This window comes from Nanorana parkeri, unplaced genomic scaffold, assembly GCF_000935625.1.
Source record: "Nanorana parkeri isolate BGI_ZX_2015 unplaced genomic scaffold, ASM93562v1 scaffold846, whole genome shotgun sequence".
Classification (NCBI taxonomy): Eukaryota; Metazoa; Chordata; class Amphibia; order Anura; family Dicroglossidae; genus Nanorana; species Nanorana parkeri.
In genome coordinates, this window is record NW_017307114.1 from 558,304 (window position 1) to 574,862 (window position 16,559).

The 16,559-nt window shown below is 39.1% G+C and overlaps 1 protein-coding gene across 1 annotated transcript in view; it reads right to left on the bottom strand.

Moving 5' to 3' along the window:
• LOC108794394 (electroneutral sodium bicarbonate exchanger 1) overlaps positions 1 to 16,559 on the bottom strand; it is a 168,597-nt gene that overhangs the window by 20,182 nt on the left and 131,856 nt on the right. Inside the window, exons 14-20 of the mRNA XM_018565421.1 lie at positions 12,108 to 12,353; positions 9,744 to 9,849; positions 7,415 to 7,576; positions 4,855 to 4,968; positions 3,777 to 3,938; positions 1,111 to 1,362; positions 271 to 339 (exon numbers count right to left, since the gene is read on the bottom strand). Coding sequence (XP_018420923.1) covers positions 271 to 339; positions 1,111 to 1,362; positions 3,777 to 3,938; positions 4,855 to 4,968; positions 7,415 to 7,576; positions 9,744 to 9,849; positions 12,108 to 12,353 — 1,111 coding nt within the window. The remainder of the gene's footprint in view (positions 1 to 270; positions 340 to 1,110; positions 1,363 to 3,776; positions 3,939 to 4,854; positions 4,969 to 7,414; positions 7,577 to 9,743; positions 9,850 to 12,107; positions 12,354 to 16,559) is intronic.

Here is a 16,559-nt window from a genome sequence, read left to right on the forward strand (position 1 = left end):
AGTACTAACAACATTTGAAAGAACAGAAAATGAAAAAGTGGCACAGAAACCTGCAAAGCTGAACCAGTAAAACAGGGATAACATGTTTCCTGTATGGCTGTCCAGTGGGCAAGAGGTGTGTAAATCAGGCGACGGACTGGCCAGAATTTAAAATCCTTTTGCAGGTAATAAAGCAATGATCATACTGTATACAGTATCTCTGTATGTATCTATTTGCCTGGAAATTAACTTTCAGGACTTGTAGAACAAGATATCAATTATAGCCCTTACCTGAATTCCTCTCAGTGAAGATACTCCCATATAGAGGAACACTCCATACAATACTGGCATTGGAATAAACTGTAAGACAATAACACAACATACAAGAACATCATTGTTCATAAGTTCCACGAACTGAAAAACATGTTTAGTCCAAGCATGTTTAATAATGTAGCACCACACAGATTTTGGTTAATAGTAGTCATGGCAGAGAAAGATTATTTGTGATTGACTGCTATAGGATACAGCACTGTGCACATCTTCACTGCTCTGGGTATCATCTTACTAAACAAGCCCTGCTGCCTTTACCGATACAGGCGGGGGAGAGCAGCGGGCATCAGAGGGGACACAGACCGCATGAATTTTTGACACTATATAAATGCCTGTAATAAATAAAAATGTAAAACCATCTGTTGGAGGTGGGAATGTTAGATAGGATACATAATATACTTACCTTTCCCCCAGCTTTCATCTGTGGCACATGGAAGAGGGTGACATCATCCAGCATCTCCTCTCCAAAGTTGGAGTACTTACCATTCTCTGGGATCTCATCAGCAGGAGGATAACATCACCTCATGTACCACAAAAGCCAGAGGAGAGGTACGTATATTATGTATCCTTTTCCCCCCTACAGGTGTTTTCAAAATGTTTATGCTGCATTTCAATAAGTGGGAGGTCCACTTAAAAAGTGGACTTAGCAATTTTTACATAGGGGAGTGGGGATCTCAAAAAAAAGCAGACCTTGTATTTTCATGAACATATGAATTACAGTAAAAAAAAGACATATAAAACATTCAGCACATTCTTAACACTTCTGACCATTTATTCTGATTTGACGATGGTGTTTCTCACCTTTAGCACTGTAGTCATAAAGACAGAGCAGCCCATAAGCACAAAGATCATCAGCCCCGTCACTCTCTGCTCCCTGATCCCGAGGAACTTGGGCTGCTCTCCTGGTGCTGAACACTCCGACTCCAGTTTAAGACTATTTACATGGGTGATAGACAGCACAGTAGCAGCAACAAACCATGGCAATCCCATGATTGAGCAGATTCCCAGCATCATCCCCACCATGAGTAGGTCTAGATGGTAACCACATCCTTTCTGCCAAAGAGAAAGGAATCAAAAAATTAGTATCTGTGGGTTGGACAATAAAATATTTTTTTACATTGGTTGTCAACATCTTGGAGGATGTCAAGCCTAAGACTTTATACAATGCAAAACCTGTTTTGCATTGTATTTTTCAGTTGGTAGCTAAACTGCAAAATGAATTGGAAATTTCTCATAATGGAAATTAGAGAAGTTCCAAAAGCAGTTAAGAACCAGAAAAGGAATCATAGAAGAGTGGTCCGTCAAGTTTGTCCCTTTTAATTACTTTTTTACCCTTTTGTTTTTGAGATCTATGTTTGGCTCAAGCATGTTTAATTCACTTACTGTTGGCCTACTCACTATCTTTGCTGGAAGTGTGTTTCAAGCATTAACTCTAGATCCCTCTAGTAATGCACCTTACAATGTACTTTGGAAATACATTTTTGACGAGTGTCATGTTACACATGCATTGTGAAATGCCTTTAAATTAGTGATGTTCAGATATCAAGTACCACCTTACTTGGTACAAGTACTGATAATTTTCCAGCTTCAAGGCTAGAATAGAAAAAAACTCAAAAGTTAGGAGGCAGCTAGGGCTCATGGGATTTGTGCACCCCTGTTTTAATGTATGATTTGTTTTATATATATATATACATATATATATATATATATGTATATATATATAGAACGGTGGGGTATTATTTTATATGGGGGGAGGCAGAGAAGGGGGGGGAGGGTATTTATTTTATATGTGGGGATGTGGAGGGCCGCAATGTTTACATTGCTTTATCTTAATATTGTTGTTGTTAATATTTATTTTTGTAACTTTATTCTGCCTTCAACATTTAAAAGTGTAATTTCATAAGATAATTTAAGAGGGTTGGTTTAGGGGCGGAGTTAAGGCCGAGGCAGGGTTGGGGTTAGGTGGGGCAACTGGTGGCGATTAACTCTTAAGGCCTGGCTAGTAGCTCAGGACTTGAAATTTTGAGCCCTGTATATATATATATATTAGGGATACACCATTACCATTTTTTCCAGACCAAGTACTGATACTTGTACTTGGGCAAAAAAGATCTAAAAAAGATATAAAAAAGATACTTGTACTTGGGCAAAAAAGTGTACATAAAACATGTCATATGACAGTTTTTCTAAAAAAATACAGACTAATGATTTCAGGACAGTAGTGGAGTACCAGGGCCCAGTCGCAACTGCTGCAACCCCGGTAGTTCTCATGAAAATGCCAAATATCGGCACTGGTATCTGAACATCCCTACTTTAAATATTATTTGCTTTATCTGTTTCTGGTGTTTTGTCTCCACCCCTCTACATTCAATTTTCCTCTGTATAGATAGCTCTACCTTTCTTCATTATGTCCTTGTCAGCATCTCATCCACATGTCCTTGTTAAGTGGATCATATTATGATCTTTTGAGCTATCCTTTGTGCGCTGTTTTCAAGATCTGCACAGTTTGGATTACACTTCTCAATGACCTTCGAAGAGTCATCTGGATTGAGCCACTATCTGCCAACTCTACTGAGAATGTAAATTCCTGCCATCCTGCCACAACTGTAAGTTACTGAGATCACACTTTCAATGCTTAGACTGGGGAGGCAGAACAGTGAGAAAACCTGAAAATAACAACATCTGTGTATTTCACACATCGCCTGACCACTTTAACAGTGTTCCAAGGCTAAACAGTGCTAACAAGCCAAGGAATTCTTATCAGACCTTACATGTCCTTCTCTCGTTCTTCATGTTTTTGACAAGAAACATGATGATGCTTGATTTAAAAAAAAATCAAAATCTGGGAGACATGGAAGAGAGAGATGCATGGCATGACAAACATCAGATAAAGTGCAATTTGAGTAACTACTAAAGAAAGAGGTGTTTGACATCTATGTCACATACTTTATGTACCTACGTTAAATTACACATGTCATTTAGTCCATATAAAGTGTAGGAGAAGTAAGGGGAGGTAATCAAAGAATTTCTTGTGTTTTGAAAGTGTTATGGTCTTCTCAGACCATCTCAGATCACTATACGTATAAGAAATTATGAGAGATACAGATAAAATTTTATAGTGCACTATATTTATAGTGAATATTTATCCACTATAAATGAATAGTGAATAAATTATATGAATATTTATAGTGCACTTTTTCAAGTTAACACAAAATTGTTGTAGCATAATTACATTTCCTTTTTCTCCACTAAAGTAGTGTTGGGAAGTAATGGCTGGTAAAGGGGGCGCATACGCTTTCAGTTAATAACACTTCATTGCAAAAAGAATATTATTTATCAAATAAAAAATATCACAAATGTCAATGATTCAGGATTTGGGTATTGTTCTTATAGGTGAAACATACATTTACAGTAGTGGTCTCTATGGTAACAGTTATAATGTTACTTTTCACCATACTTTTTTTTACCTTAAGTTTGTGCTCCTTTCGGTTAATAATAACAGCTGTAATCTGCTGGTCCATAAATATGAGAATGGTGCAAAGAAGGGCTGGGATGACTGTAGGAAAAACGGTCCACCAGGGATTTGGCCCAATAGGGTTTACAAACCATCCTCTGTCATCTCTGGTTGGCTTTAATTGAAGAAAGGAAAATGTTTATAAACGTGTAGAACTGTTAAATGGCGTAAAAGCTTTTCTTTCCACCTAGAAGTCTTCAATGACTTACAGTCTCCAACTGTACAATTTTTAGCATGCAAGTTCAGGGACCTACATGAAATATGACATTTTAAATCAATTTTGCTGAGCTATGGTGGTTAAAAGTGGAAGTCCTGCCATATATACACCTAGAACTTCCTGTGTTCAGAGATAGGTTTCACAGACTTTTTTTGTTGGAAGCTGATGAGTTGACAGCTACAAATCACTGGAGAAAATGCTGCTCGCATAATCAAAAGTCTAGGTTCCTAGTCATATGATCTCTGTTGAAAGAAAGGATCAACCATACTGAACTCTGATCGTCTCCTTCATAGACAACACATGGTCAGTGCTGAAAGGAGAAACATTTTCTTTTGAGAAGATAAGTAAATCAGCCCTTCAACTGTCCTTTATTTTCCCATTTCAGCAAGACTGTTAACATTTGAGTATAGGTCAACCTTGACTATTGTGGAACTAAAAGAAGACCCATAAGGCACTGCAAGACTCTGACAGCCTCAGGCATGACTACAAGAGGCAGATGCATGATGGGATTTGTATTTTCATGGCAGCTGGAGTGCTGAGGCTGCCTACCCTTGCTATAGGTCATCTCCAAGGCTGGGCCACCTAAAGCTGCTTCTACACATTTAATTCAAGCACAATGTAGATTCTATTTGCTTTCTCCATTTGGGGTTAAGACCTAGGGCATTCATAAATCATCCACCCAGTCGTATGCTGGCCAAATGTCATTCACACAGCATTCTTGGCACTAGATGGAGCTGAGGAGCATCGGCAAATGTACAACATATATAGATAAAGGGAAATGAGATGGGATTGCATCATAAAAAATATCCATTACCTTAAATACATTTGGGACTTGAAGCTTTGGTGAGGGAACGCCAATCAGATAGTCAATGATTACCATTGTCAAAATAGTGAGAAATACAGCAAAGTCACTGACCATTGAGCGGACCTAGATGTAAAAACAATAAATTAGTGAAATAATTACTCAAATGCTGCTTCATTTTAAATAAAAAGTACTGTGTATACATTTAAGTGCTGAGGGCCGGTGCACACCTACGCGACACCTAGCTGCACGGTCAGGAGTCGCCTAGTCTGCACCGATCACGCTGTGGGTGCCATTATTTTACAATGGCACCCCAGTCGCGCCAGACGGATCTCACGGTTTTCCGCCACGATTCCACCCATGCTTCCGAACACGATTGCGGCTAAAACAGTCGCACGTCGTGTATCGCAAAAAAAGGTACATGTACCATTTTTCTGCGATTGCTGTGCGGATATCACCCCATTGAAATCAATGGGGCCACGCAGCAATCGTGGCCTGCATTGTGCAGGACCGCACGATCCCGGAACGCGTAGGTCTGCACCTGGCCTGATACAAATGGATGGCACAAGCAGGAAATGAATTACTATATGGGTAAATTCACCTGTACTGTCCATATCATTTACTAATATTGCTCATGTGTTTTAGAAAATTATAATGGGTCTGAAATTGTAAAAACATTTATTAGTTCAGAAAAAAATTCAAACTGGAAAGGACAATGCCACACTTTTATTAACTAATATCATTCCAAATAACCATAGACAATAAAAAAACTTCTGTACCTGTCAAATCTAAACTCTTTGAACCTAAGCTATCTCATAAGAGCCTAAATTCCTGGCCTCACCACAAGTTCCAGACAACATTCGACTACCCAAACAAATGCTGGTGAAATAACAGCTGCCAATTAATCTGCGACAGCCAAAGAAATCTGAAGGTCAGTGCCTGTAAACGCAAGCCCACATCCGCAACACAAAACCTAATCAGGTCATAATCTTTACCAAAATTGTCATCATCAGTCTACTAATAATAATTTACTATTCTCTTGTTTTAGATAGCTACAACGGACAATATATATAGTTCATATAACAGTAGACACTACTGTCAATTTAAATGAAGCAGTTAAAGCCTATCTTCGGGTATAAAAAAAACTCCCCTTGCAAAGGGGCTACCCTTGTGGACTGTCCCTTGGTGTCCTCAGGTATAACGCAGGGCTATGGACCTGATGCATTAGACATGATGATGTCAGCGGGCCTCTGACTGTTGGAGCAGAATGGGGAAGAGACTGCGGGTGCCGGTCTTAGAGCCCACAGGAGCGGGAATCAAGTAAGTAAAAGTGCTTTACAGAATTCCCCTAGACAAAAATGAGCCATTAACCCTTGCAGTGTGGAGGTACAAGGGGAGTTGTTGTTTTTTCGGAATAAAAAAATCTGTTACACAAAACTACAAAATAAGTATATAAAATAAAAGCCCTATGAATACTATGCAAGCAAAGAAAAAAGTCGCTCAACCTTCTCAGCCAAATCTCCTCAAGGAACTCGGTAAAAGTCTCTGCTTGACCCAGAACAAATGCAAAATTGATGGAAACCAGCACTCCAAGGGATCCTCTTCAAATGTAGACTTTATTAATACGGCATAAAAACAGCATACCGATACTTGAGATGACTTTCAGTCCCTCCAACGGGCCTAAGTCATAGCAATTAAAATACAAACTTATAAAAAACCCACCCACCCACCTACAGCTATTATGGACAAAGACTGACACTTGGACGGTTAACTCATTCCACTCATGGAGAAAAGCAGAAAATCCTTCTGTATCGTATTTAACCCGTTGTTATACAGATTCCAAATGTCCAAACTTATCCTCTGAAACCTACCAGAACATTTCAATATATTAATATACAAAAATGATATAGACATATTCCAAAAAATATTTCATAGGAGAAGAATAGCAAGCAGAAAAATGTTAGCAATCCAAACAGTTTATAGTAAACAGCTACAGCGGACACTAACCAGGCTTTAGTAAAAATACAAAAAACTTTTATTCTATACATTCAAATCCTTCCTACTAAAAGTTTAACACCAGGGCCTGAAACGCGTCAAAGTTTATGTATGCTGTTTCTATGCCGTAATTAATAAAGTCTACATATAAAGAGGATCACTTGAAATGCCGGTTTCTTCGCTTTTGCCTATGAATACTATACCTTATTCCAGAGTCTTAAAAAAAGTACTATGCCAATGGAAAAAGTAAAAGTGAGAGTTTCTATCATGAAACATACATGATGATAACATGGAAACCACACCATTAACATACACTGCTCCCCCTGTCAGGATAACACTGGTAGGCCATCTAGAATGTGACCCACATCTGCTTGTGAAAGTCATACTTATGAAAGTCCTTAGAATCAAACACATCATCAGTACTTATAATCTTTTATAGAATGTATAGTGTAGAGAACATTCCACTAGGAACTATGTTTGGAGTTATCAGTGTAACAGCACTCTGGCACTTGATGTTCCAGCTAAAAGAAAAAACTAGAACAATACCAATAAATTGCTTTTTTTTCAGATCACTTACCTTGGTTGGAAAGTACCGGCTTGTTTTAAAAGTCTTCAGTGTACCGGATAATGCAAATGTAGTAAAAAACAGAATGCTGGACCAGAAGAGAACATCTGGAGTATATGGCCCATGGTGTCCACAGGCTGGGCCTACAAACTCTCCATGCATACCTCTGCATTCCTAAAAAATAAAAATGTATCACTTCATTAGGTGTAATAATTGATGCTCCTTAGTAAACATGGAAATAAATCAGTCTTCATAATCTGTTCAAAGTGGAAAATAACTCCTAAAGGTAAAGATAAAAGACACATGTTGCACTCTCAGGATCTCCTAAAAGCTATTACCCACATTTTAACAACTGGGTTCACACGCATGTAGCATTTACTATACATATTTCTTGCTCAAGGTCTGACAGAATACAAAGTCATATATGGCGAGATGTAGAATTCAGCTCAATCACTTGGTCTCTGGATATTTACAAGGCTTGAGCTACACTAGCCCTAACCTTTTAAGTGTTCTTGATAGCTATGTCAGTGGAATCATTTATTTCCAGGTGCTGCAAATACAGTTACTGGCAGCAAGTGGTTGAAGTAGATGTAAGCCCTAACTGAATGACATTTAGATTGCTGATGCCCTTTGTATCATAAACAATTGACAGTTCTTTTTACTTTACCAAAATACTTATTTCCACCTTTTTTTCATCATTTAGTGCAACTCGGTGAAATATGACTTCCTGTATACATGCCTGCACTCCTGCGATGGTTGCATAGCATTTCTCAGTGCAGGTTTCCTGATGGTCACAGCAGTCAACCATGCCTCTGAAATGTGTGTTGAAACAGCTACTTGTATTCGCCACTGGAAACCCATCTTACACATTGCTGGCGAATTCCTGGGATTGCTGAGGATCCCAAGTCTCCCTAGAAGCTGCTCCTACACTGTGATAGATTATTTTTCTGTGAGATTTTGGATCCTCAGCATTCCCAGGATCTTGCAGGAAGGACCATAACATCACTGCACCACCGCACACACACTCAGTTTACACTAGAGCGCTTGCACCGGCCAAAGGATCCAATGCTGATTCCAGCTTGGGGGCAGCTACACTTGTTATGGACTACCATTGCTGCCTATTCCAAACTATCTGTATGTGAAGCGACGCCGGTCTCTGTGGCATGACCCTGACAGCTTTGCTTCTCCTCAGCCATTCGGCCATATGTGCCTTCTTTAGCATGTAAGTGAAGAGCTCTCCTGTGGCATATTTATACAGACTTATGAGGTTAATACATGTGCAATTTATTTTCGTATGGGTGTAATTGTGAGTGCTTGTGTGCAATATGTTCCTGTCAAGAATGTGATGTCATAGTGACATCAGAGGTGCTGTTTTCATCTTTTTCATTGCATTTTTTTGTGTGTATATAAAGGATTCTATATCTTTTGTTGGTTGTCACTCTGTTTGCCTTAGGAAGGAACCAAAATGGGTTCCGAAATGTTGCTACACACTTCTTTGCAATGTCAATAAATAGGATTTGACTTTAGGTCAGGACTTTGGAGTGTCGGTGAATTCTTCATTCTCCATTAAGAAAAAACATTTATATCACCATTAGGTGTAAAATTGAGAAAAGATAAAGCCAATGCCTTATCTAATTGTCCTCACTACTCCAACAGGACTCAAGTGCTAGGCATTAGCCATCCATCAGAATGAACAAATAGTTATGGTTCTGAAGAGTTTGATCCTATTAATAATGTACTAAACGGGCCTGGCTTTCAGGTAGGGAAACTCTAGAAGCCTGGTACTCAATAGCAGGCTAGAGAAATGAAAGAAGGAAGCAGGAAAATAAAAAAGAAGGGAAAATAAGCAAGAGTAGCGAAAAAGGGATATAAAAAGGAAAAGAAAAGGTCAAGTGGGCATATGTCCGAATAACAAAGCAAGGCTATGAAGATGACAATACGGGAACAAAATGTTGAGGGCTTGCATAAGATATCCACAGTCTTCAAATCCTCAAGAATTTGATATGGATATCCACTAATATGGAAGTCAATGTCTCATTAATCATACTACCCGTAATCCTATTCTTTACTTCCAAGAAACTAAGAGCAGGAGATTTCCATGATCTGGCAATAGTTTGTTTGGTAGCCATAAATATACGAGTGATCAGAACTTGTTTTCGTGTCCACACTTGCACTATAGGATTGTGCAAAAGCGCTTCCCAGCGGTGGTTATACCAATATTTCTTAGGGAACAGTGAACTGTCATAGTATATAATAAAATAAAAACATTAATGTGATACACATAAATAACAAAACATATGGAAACAGACACTTTGTTTATCCAGAGCCACAGTGTACTTACACTAACGGTGAGGTTGGACCAATCATCTTCAGTAAAGCTTATGTTGTTTGAACTCCAGAACAGCAAGGTCTTGTTGGATGGTACCTCCGGAGCAGCACATTTACAGCTGGACAGAACAAATAATGATGCATATTACATATGGCTGTACTTAATAGTTACATCAGTTCAATGTCTGCTTATGGAACTAAACCACTGCAATTCAGAACATACTTCGGCATACTTTGTCTACAGGGGATGTACTGTATGAGCAGCCCCTCCTACCACCACCAAAACCTTTAAAGGAGACTTTTCTAAGACCACATTATTTTATGCAACATTGTTCCAGGCACATTTTATAACATAAAAAGTGCATTGTTGTGTTGCTTACAAAGGATGTAAAAAAATAAATAAATTACCCACTCCAGCTTGTGTGGCATTTCTGCAAATCTTGTGTACCTTCTTATAGGAAGATAAAATTGGGTTGATTTACAAAAGCAGTAGTTAATGTTCATTTTAAAAGTGAGATTTCCCTTATCTTAGTGAATGAGATAAAACAATTCAAATTAGTTTTGCAAAGAATAACCAATCATGTGCATTTTTTTTAATGATTTTTGCTTGCACATGATTGGATGACTGGAGTCAGCACAATGTCACCTTTACTAAGCTAAATAAATTGTCTCTTTGCAGAGTAAGTTTCCTACTTGCAAAAACAATTTTCACTTAACTTAGGGAATGAGGTAAAGTTGTACTGACTTTATTCCTCCAATCATTTGCAAGCTAAAATTCTGTTTTTTAATTTTCCGTGCATGTGATTGGGTATTCTTTGCAATGTGAATTTTCACTTTATTTCACTAGAATGAAGCTGTCCATAAACCTATAGATTATCTGCAGATTTTCTATGGTCAGATGCAAAAAGTGCCACAGATTCCTCCATCTACGCTAAACTGTGTAGATGGAGGACTCTCCCACTGGGTCAAGCTTCAGTATCTTGCTAGTCGGCCCCGCTAGCTCTCAAAATACCTGTACAATCTGATTGGATGTAGGCATTGTTCAGGTATTTTGAGAGCCAGTGGGGCCGACTAGCAAGATACTGAAGCTTGGCCCAGTGGGAGATTCCTCCATCAACACAGCTTACCGTAGATGGAGGAATCTGTTGCACTTTTCCAGCTGACCATAGAATATCTGCAGAAAATCTATAGGTATATGACCAGCTTTAGTGAACATTTACTTTAAAAGTGAAGGTGCTCTACTCTTTCAGTACATTAGGTAAGTAGGGCTATTTATAGTTAGTGAAGTACACAAAACACTGGGTATCCTTGTGCCTCAATTAAAAACAGTCTAGGTTACCCACATAGGAGCTGGTTCAAATTAGGCCACTACTGTTGGCTGGCAAGGCTGACTGTTATGTTTTTTCCCCATAATTAGTTTCTATTAGAGTTTTCAAGGTAACACATAGTCACATTGGAGGACATGCAGTTATGCAAATACAGGTTTCAGAAATGATAAAACAGAACATACATAAAATAAGTTTCATCAGATGTATGGTATCACAAGTGCAATATTGATATTTAATGCGACACTCTGTTTATAATAGATGACTATACTATTTGATAATGACTTTGTGATGGGGGGCTCTCTCAGTTTTGAGTATTGACGACTTTTATATATGAACAGACATCCACTGATTCCCTTTTCACCAAATTTGCTTATTCGCATACAAGTAATATTATATAAACACATTATATATTATGTTTCATTCAAAAATAAAACAATTCTATACAATAATTCTATTTAATTTTCTTTTTCAGAATGGGTGATTAATTGTTGGTCACTGGATGTTCAGGATGGGAAATCATGATAATTTTCTGTGACAAATGTTATATGCATGTGATTTACTTTTGTAGATCATTTGGAGATATTATTCACTTGATCACTGCTAAGAAAGGGTGAATATATGCTGTTGGGGAGAGGAGAATTAAAGCAAACCTGTTGCTTTGCCCATTCAAAGCAAAGTGACAGGGTCTTTATAAAGTCCAACCCTGGCCCAGGTAAACTCAGCTTCATAGTGCTCCCCCAACACACCTTCCTTTAGAAAAGGCAGCATTATATTCTTCACAAACTTCCCAAAGTTTAGCTTAAAAGAATTAGTGCAAACTCACAATAAAATCAGTAAGGTCTACAAATTACAAAAATTCATAATGCACAATTTGGTGGATTGGATTGGTAAACGCCAAGGTTTCTCAAAAAGCTTTTCCCCCTTTTGACATTACAGCATGATGTACTGTACACAGGTAAAATTAATATGTTTAACCTGTTAGTTTAACATTAACTATGGTAAGCACACAAACAACACACCATATAATGTCAAAGAGGTAAACCACCTACTAATATAGGGTTAGCTTGTCCAGCTGGCTGTGCATGTGAACAGGATATGTTTCTCCCAAGTGAATCAGCTTTTCTATGGCTTCATAAATAAAAATGATACAGATGAGTGAGGCGAAGGCTTCCTCTGTGAAACGGGTGATGTAGCAGACCAATGAGCTGGCATCTGTGGCAACCAAAATGATGCAGAGAAAAGATGTCCACAGACCAATACAAGCTCTCAATGAGAGATATGACAGGTCATGGTCCCTGAAATAATAAAAAGACAGTAATTTAGAAATGTAACACCATCTCTGACATAAAAATAATAACAACTTTAAAGCCCGGTTCACACCTGAGCGTTTTACGCAACAGGTGAAAACCCATGTTTGCCTATGGGCATGGTTCTCACCTGCGCGTTTTAACGCGCCTACGATCGCGCGGTAAAATGCCATATGCCCTAAGAAGTACAGGAGCTTCTTTGGGGAGTATTAACGCGCGTATCCGGCTGTATCCATCAGGATACAGCCGGATATTCCCTCGGAAACTCATATTTGCTGCGTGTTTCTTTTACCGCAAATCGCGGTAATACCGCGAGGTAAGAAACGCGCAGCAAAAACTTTATACTTTTTTGTTTGACACTGGTGAAAACCTGTCGAAAATGTCTAATGTCTCATAAACATTTCAGTGATCCCTAATCTGATATTTTCTTTCATCTGAATAGCTATTAATAAGAAAGTGAAATACAAAATACATGCAGTACCCCACACTGTCAATCATATTTTAACCTATTGTTTTCAGATCTCTAAAAGATGAAGTCCTAAAGTGGACCTCAAAGGTTTAATGTTAAGTGCATGCATGTAATCTGTAGGTGTATTTAGAGTTCATTATAACCCCTGACAATGCCTTCATCTTCCATACTCCCCAGGAAGACCATTTCCATTTTGTGCAGGCATCATGCAGGGTCAGCATCTACATCTTTACTAGGATGGTGGCCCAGAGATGCACATTTAAGTATTTTCTTATTTCTTTGTAAGCCCAACTGAGCTGCTGCCTCTACGTACAGCTGGAGCCGCCCCCAGTCACATTGGAACAGTGTGTATGACAGACAGTTCTGGTATTGTGCCTCTGCCCCCTCATTCTGCTGCGTCATTCACAAAGCACACCCTATGTTGATGCTGAAGCTGTTCTTTGTGAATAGCACAGCAGAGGGAGGGACGGAGACACAACACCAGAACTGTTGACTGTAATACACACCGTTATTACTGTATTACACGTAATACTGATCCGACTGCGAACCGGAAGTCAATGTGGCAGTAGATCAGTGGGACTTACAACCATCTTAAGAAGTGAAAAAATATTCAACTGACCTCATGGAAAATATAGGTTAAAACATTTTAAAATCCACTTTGCCTGGAATTTTTTACGTTTTGGCTCTCAGTACACAGGCTGTGCCAAATAGTTCAGCCCCCTTCATCAAACTCTCACTTTGTGACTTGCCAAAACGTTACATTGCACAGTCTGAGTGACTAACCACTAGGGAAGGGGAGATTGATTTAAAATGAGCCTGTAAGCATAGGTTCACTTGGATATAAAAGCATGCCTGCTAAAGAAAAGTGAATATATTTACTTTTCTGATGGCCCGTTTGATGAAATGCCATGCTTCATTGTTCCCTGGCCACTGGAAGTGATTTACTGGTCGGATGGGTCAAATAGCCGTTTCCCCCACTGAACAGTGGTCCATCCTGCTGGCTCATACGTTCCGTAGTTAAGTGTGAGCTAGTGGGAGAAATCACAGCATGTAGGGGAAAGAAGGTATTCCACACACCTGGAAGTATGGAACATTTACAACAGCCAGGGAGCAAAGCAAAGCGTCTTTCCATCAAACAGACCACCAGAAAGGGGGAAGCATAAATATGCTTCTTTTATAGCAGGTATACTTTTATGTATAACTGACAGGGTCACTTTAACGCAAGACTGGACAAATCCCAGGAGCTAGGTAGTCAATGCTGCTTACAAATCACAGCTGGTGTCTAACATTTAAGGTTTCCTCTAGTTGTCAATGGGGCTGGCTCCTAAAAAATCCTGGTGGCAGCTGGATTAGATAGAATGGCTCCTGAATACCAAAATAATTTATCGACTTCTGATTTAATGTGTCATCCTTCACCAGATGCAGATAACGTCAAACTTCCAGTGAGCTTTCTTCACGAAAGGTAAGGTGCCTACGCACTGCGACTTGAATGGAGCTCAAGAACTGCTTTTTAAAAGGTAAAATGTAACTTTGTTTTCTAAATGATACACTTGCTGTGTTTTGACACGTCAGGGATTTATTCGTATAGGCTTACAAGTTAAGATATGTTACAGATAACTTAAAATTACAGATATGTCTGTTTTAACTGGTTGCTATGGCGTGCTATATGTTGCACATCATCAGTGCTTGTTACTTTGCCTTATTGAATAAGCCTGTTTGTTTGCTAAACATTTTCAGTGATCTCCAGTTTATCTCCCTGAGATTTCTCTTTCATGACATTGTACAATCTACATATCTTCTGTGCAGCTTTACTTTTTGTTCTTGTCAAAACAATAATGTGTGTAATAAGAAATATAGAAGTCTAACAAAACAGCATAAAGGTTGGAGCTGAATTAGACCAGCCAACTGACTGATATAAGGAAAATGACTGATTTAAATAGCACGACAGCTATTTTTGGCAGGGGATTTTTTTTGTTTTAAGAGTAAGGGCCCCCACAGTAAAAATTGTAAATGCAACACGCGTGAAACCTGCCAAAACATGTGCTTAACACATGCAAAAACGCACACAGGTGTGAACATAGCCCAAGTTAACTTTTAGTATTGGTAAACATATACATTTATATTATGCTTCTGACATCAGTTTTGTGTATGGTATGGAACCCTCAAGTGGATCCCAAATGCGGTTGTACACTACCCCATAGCCATTACTTAAACTTCCAAAACCTCAGGTCCTTCTCAGAACTGGAAGGAAACTGCAGGATGAATCATATCTTCCATGACTACACATTGAGGCTGATTTACTAAAGGAGTTGAGAAACTTCACTTAATAAACTGAATGCTTTTTACTTCAATCATCCAATCATACAAAAAGCAAATTCCTGTTTAATTATTACAAATACACATAATAGGGTATTTAAAGTGAACACAACTACAATGTATTGAACGGTGATTCTTAATTCCATTAACCTCCCTGGCGGTATGATTTTGTCTTTTTTTCGTGTAATTTTTCGGTCTATGTTTTTTATAAAATTGTTTTTCGTTTTTGTTGTTTTTTTCTTTTGAATATCCCGCCGCTTCCGCCCCCCTGCGACGCTCGCAAGGGACGGAAGACGGATGCCGGCATCGGCCGGAGAACACAGCGCGGCTCGAGGGACAAGGTAAGTAAATGCTATGCAGCATTCCCGAGTCTAGCTCGGGGTTACTGCTTATGGTATGGAAAAATAACCCCGAGCTACACTCGGGAATACCGCCAGGGAGGTTAATAAATCAATGCCACTGGGGCTCTGGCTTGGTTCACTTAGCACCACACTAACTTTGTGCATGCACTGCATTCTCCCATAAAAGGTAATGACGCTTGTATCCCATACTTTGTATATGCATTAAAGAGTATCTAAACCCACAAACAAAAATGTAATATACAGTGTATCAGCTTTCTTTTCCTATATTTTTACTTAGTGATACAGCCAGTAAGTGTGTTATTTTTCAACTTCACACCAAACTGTCCAGCAAAAGTGGCAAATAGACGGTTGAGACAAACATTTAACACGGACAGGGGTGTTTACAATGGTCAGCTTTTATTCAATTATGTAAAAACATTATCCCTAAGGCCTCATTCACACTGCCATACAATACGCTGCGTATATACGTGTAAATTGTCCCATATGCAGCATATGAAAATAAATGGCTCCATACACATAGCTGCGTATGGAGCTGTATATTTGAGTAGAGTAAACATGCGCAAAAACAGAATGGATTTGAGATGTGTCCGGGCAGCGTACGCGCGTACAGTTCATTAAAATTTCGATTACAAATTATGCATTCGGGATTGCATATAGTGCACGCGTATAAGCGTATATACGCAATATACAATCGCGTAGTACGCGCATATACGCAATATACAATTTTGCTCTTGCTTTGTGTGTGCATGAGGCCTTAAGGAAAAAAAACTGTTGCTGTAACTGCTTAAAAAGGGTTAGTTGAAGTTCGGATTTAATTTGTTAGTCAAGTCCATCTAAATCTGCTAGAACCACTGGCGGAACTACCAGGGTCGCAGCGGTCGCAGTTGCGACCGGGCCCTGGTAGTTCCGCCACTTGGGGCGGCAAGGAGAGGAGGAGGGGGGCCCGCTAGTACCAGTGGCAGGACGGGGGAACGAATGTTGGAGGCGCAGGGGCACCATCCGCTTGGCCGCCCTGCAAGTGAGGCAGAGAGCCACACACTGGGTCTA